This window comes from Octopus bimaculoides, chromosome 7, assembly GCF_001194135.2.
Source record: "Octopus bimaculoides isolate UCB-OBI-ISO-001 chromosome 7, ASM119413v2, whole genome shotgun sequence".
NCBI lineage: Eukaryota > Metazoa > Mollusca > Cephalopoda > Octopoda > Octopodidae > Octopus > Octopus bimaculoides.
In genome coordinates this window covers 47,332,622-47,337,069 of record NC_068987.1, presented here as the reverse complement: position 1 = coordinate 47,337,069, position 4,448 = coordinate 47,332,622, and the positions used below count along the sequence as shown (strand labels likewise).

Below are 4,448 nucleotides of genomic sequence, written 5' to 3'. Positions count from 1 at the left end.
GGTTCCGGGTTCAGTCCCACTGCGTAGCATCTTGGGCAAGTGTCTTCTACTATAGCCTCGGGCTGACCAAAGCCTTGTGAGTGGATTTGGTAGACGGAAACTGAAAGAAGCCCGTCGTATATATGTATATATATATATGTGTGTGTATGTTTGTGTGTCCGTGTTTGTCCCCCCAACATTGCTTGACAACCAATGCTGGTGCGTTTACGTCCCTGTAACTTAGCGGTTCGGTAAAAGAGACCAATAGAATAAGCACTAGAATAAGTACTAGTCCTGGGGTCGATCTGCTCGACTAAAAGCGGTGCTCCAGCATGGCCGCAGTCAAATGACTGAAACAAGCAAAGAGTATATATATATATGCGCAGAGAGAGAGAGAGAGAGAGAGAGAGAGAGAGAGAGAAAGACAGACAGAGATAGTTACATACATAGATGGACAGCCAGACAGAGAGATAAAGAGATAAAGAGATAAAGAGTATGACAAAATTGAATACCTCAGAAATGATACCAACCTCATAATAATTAATAGTGTTCAGGAAATTCTTGAAAGAAGCTGACTCCTTAAAGTCGGCAGCACCGTCATCACAGTTAAGAAGAGCTAAAAGTAGTTTGCTGTGTTTGTTGGTGCAGTATTTGTTACAGAATGGTGGACATTTGATAGGGTAGGCCTGCTCCTTCCTGAAAGTAGACCAAAATCACATAAGTTACTAGATATTGTCTATAAACCATTTTTGTTATTTATGACTTATGTACAAATAATAATAATAATTATTATTTACATTGGATGGATATGTGTCCTCATCTTCTTTGTTGTTACTACAACGTTTCGGCTGATTTACTCTCCAGCCTTCATCAGGTGTCCTGGTAGAATTCTGAGGCCAACCCTGGGTTCTCATTCCTAAGGTATCTTTTTGCTGATGTTATTATTATTATTATTATTTATTCAAGCGTAATGGTTAAGAGTGCAGGTTACTAACCCAAAGATTCCAATTCAATTCCAGGCAGTACCTTGAATAAAAAAATAATAATAACATCAGCAAAAAAATACCTTAGGAATGAGAACCCAGGGTTGGGTTCAGAATTCTACCAGGACACCTGATGAAGGCTGGAGAGTAAATCCGCCGAAACATGGTAACAACAAACCAAATGAGGACACATATCCTTCCAAAGTAAATAATGTACAGAATTCTTCATCTCTAAAATATAGAACAGAATAATAATAATAATAATAATAATTAAAGACCACTTCCATGCATGCATGAGTAAGACAGAGTTTATTTGAGGCAGATTTTCTACAGCCGGATGCCCTTCTTGTTGCCAACCTTCACCTGTTTCTAAGCAAGGTAATATTTGCCCATGGCAAACATGTTTCCACAGAATATTAAAAATGAATGACACCACTTGTATGACACAATGCCAAGACAAAACACACACAGGTGATGGGCTTTTTTCAGTTTCCAACTAACAAATCCACTCACAAGTCTTTGGTCAATCCAGGTCTATAGTAGAAGATGCTTGCCCAGTGTGCCATACAGTAGGACTGAACCCAGAACTATGTGACTGAGAAGTGAACTTGTTAATCACACAGCCACATCTGCATCTATAATGATTATTATTATTATTATGGCAGCAAACTGGCAGTATTGTTAAAATATTTGAAAGATAACTTGCAATATTTGCTCTAGCTATTTAACAATTAATATTTCATTTCACATTGCTCCAAGTTCATTCAGCTGACAAAAATGAGTAATCCTGCGAAAGACTGGTGCTCTGACCAAGTGGGGAATATACACCACAGAAACCAACCCAATGAATCTATATGACTTGGGAAGGATCTTTATCCTATCTTTTTTTTTCACTTGAATAGTAGACTTAATCTGCTGCCCAGTTTAACACCACTGCCCGGCACCTTGGATGCTTTTAGTAGAGTCCACCAATGCTTCTGGTTTGAGGATACCCTCCTCTGTCTCTCACCTGTAACAGGTCTTGAGCACTGCTCTTCTTCCTGGATTAAAAGATTAAGAAAAACCTAGTGATACCTTTTTTTGGCTTCATTTTTCCATGTAAGCTTTATTTTAATTAGAGGCAGAATCCACATCCACCCCCCTCGACCCTTCCAGTTGTCATCTACACTTCCCTACCTTCTCTACTCACCATCCACTCAACACTAGCTCTTCATTCATCATATTCACTGCTTCCCCCATTCATCGCACCTCACTTTTGTATATATTCTTGCAACATCTACCCATACACATTCCTGGCTCTTCTGCCCCATTCATTTTTGCTCGCCCTACACATTGAGGGGCCCAAACAGCTATCTCATCACTGTTATTTTTATATCTACCCTGCCCCACCCCAATCACACAAAATACCTCTAAAAACAATAATAATATTCATGAAAGTCAACAACAATGGCATTACCATCACCACCCCTGTTGCTATCACATCCATTTTCTAAACTGTTATGGGTTAAACAGTATGAAAAATAAAAAATGTTAAAATATGTCACATTAGCACTCATCTGAGTCTAGTACCATCACCTCATCAGTGAAGACCAACATTCTCAGAAAAAATCTCATTATTTCTCCCTCTTCCCATATTTACCTATGTCACAAATATCTTCCACCATCAGCATATGCCTTTTATGCCACCCTGTCTACATACAGCTCTGAGAAGTAAGCACATAATTTTTCGTCTTCCTCTGTTTATCACTTTTTGCAAACAGATCACAAATGATTACACTGTGTAACAAATTTTTTATTTTTTTATATCTTTGGTCAGTAAGTGTTATTTCCTATTTGCTTCTATCTAGAAATCAAAGGAAACGACTACTATCCCCTTCAAATTTTGCGTTTGTTTTGAAACTGAAGTGTCTTCCATCACATTTCACACAAATTCAGTGTTGAGTTGCTGAAGTAGAAATATCGTTATAGCAAATATTCTGCTCAGTACCACAGATTTGCTTGTCAGTTGCTTGATCTTAACCACTTGAGCATGTCCATTACTAGCTGATAATATGTGCATCACAAGCAAGAGTAATGGGGGAACATCATAGCCGTATGTTGAAGGATCTTTTGGGGTCTGAATAAATGTAACAAATGCAAAGTTTGATCAAAATAGCCATTTTTCATAATTTTTAAGGGTAAGGAAATAGGAAATAACAGTTGCTACCCAAGGACAAAAACTGTGTTATACCAGCATTATTTGTTATTTTAAAAGTATTTAAGCAAACACACACTTTTGACAGTCATGTCTACATACAGCCTTGACTGTGTATACTGTAATAATACCCTAGCTGGTTAATAAAACATAGTTCATTCAGCTCTACTTACAGGAACGATGGCAGGTCTGCATCTGCTGTATGAATGGGTGGTGTTTCAGCAGGGGTCAAGGGTTCATTCCTAGAGAGAAAATATACCACAACATTAATACACTGCTTCTAAACAGTTTCAATAGTGGTGATGCCATGAGTGAAGTCTGGTCTGGAAATATGGAGGGAACTGCTTATGTACTTCAACAGTTGTGATGGAACTTTTGACAGCTAGCGGTTGAGGGGAAATGGTTATTGATGTGGTTTAGTCTCAAATCAGCGCTGACCACCTCATCTTTTATTCAGACATAGTACATTCAGGACCACATTATCTGATGTGTCGTTTTAAGATGGTAGGATGTGATTTGAGAGAGATTCAACTGCTATTTCTAGTAGAATGAACATATGCATAGAAGCTCCCTTGCATGATGAAGATAAGTTACCCACTGAACACTGAGATTAATGTAATTGACTTACTCCTCCCTCAAAATTGCTAGCCTTGTGCTAAAATTTGAAACCATCATTAGCGATTTAAGGTAGTGAGCTGGTGATGAGATTTAAGGTGGTCACTCTGTCATACTCTAATCTCTCATCACCTGGCACAAAGCCACCTCCTCCAGTATTTTCCTCTCTAAAAGGATCTTTGTTTTGTAAGTTACTTGGTGACCTTGCCAATGCTGGTACCACATAAAAAGCATCTAATTCACACAGCAAAGTGGTTGGTGTTTGGAAGTGCATCCCAGCAGTAAAAACATCAGGCCAAAGCAGACCTCACCAGTCCTTATGCCATGTAAAAAACATCCAGCCATAAAAATCATGCGAAAAGAGACAGTGGAGCTTGGTGCAGTCCTCTGGATTGCCAGCTCCTGTCAAACCATCCAATTCATGCCAGTATGGAAGATAGATGATCTGTTTCAGTCATTTGACTGCAGCCATGCCAAAGCACCGCCTTTAGTCAAACAAATCGACCCCAAGGACTTATTCTTTGTAAGCCTAGTACTTATTCTATCGGTCTCTTTTGCTGAGCACCACTAAGTTACAGGGATGCAAACACGCTAACATCGGTTCTCAAGCGATGGTGGGGTACAAACACAGACGCACACACACAAATATATATATTTATATATATATATATATATAT

General features: G+C 38.8%; 1 protein-coding gene across 4 annotated transcripts in view; it reads right to left on the bottom strand.

Annotated features, from left to right (window-relative positions):
• The window catches only part of LOC106882483 (uncharacterized), a 142,742-nt gene that overhangs the window by 36,602 nt on the left and 101,692 nt on the right, over positions 1 to 4,448 (bottom strand). For 3 of the 4 annotated variants that reach the window (XM_052969594.1, XM_014933174.2, XM_014933176.2), the window contains exons 6-7: positions 3,330 to 3,398; positions 510 to 675 (exon numbers count right to left, since the gene is read on the bottom strand). In XM_052969594.1, the coding sequence (XP_052825554.1) occupies positions 510 to 675; positions 3,330 to 3,398 (235 nt within the window). The remainder of the gene's footprint in view (positions 1 to 509; positions 676 to 3,329; positions 3,399 to 4,448) is intronic. The other variant, XM_052969595.1, reaches the window with a different exon arrangement.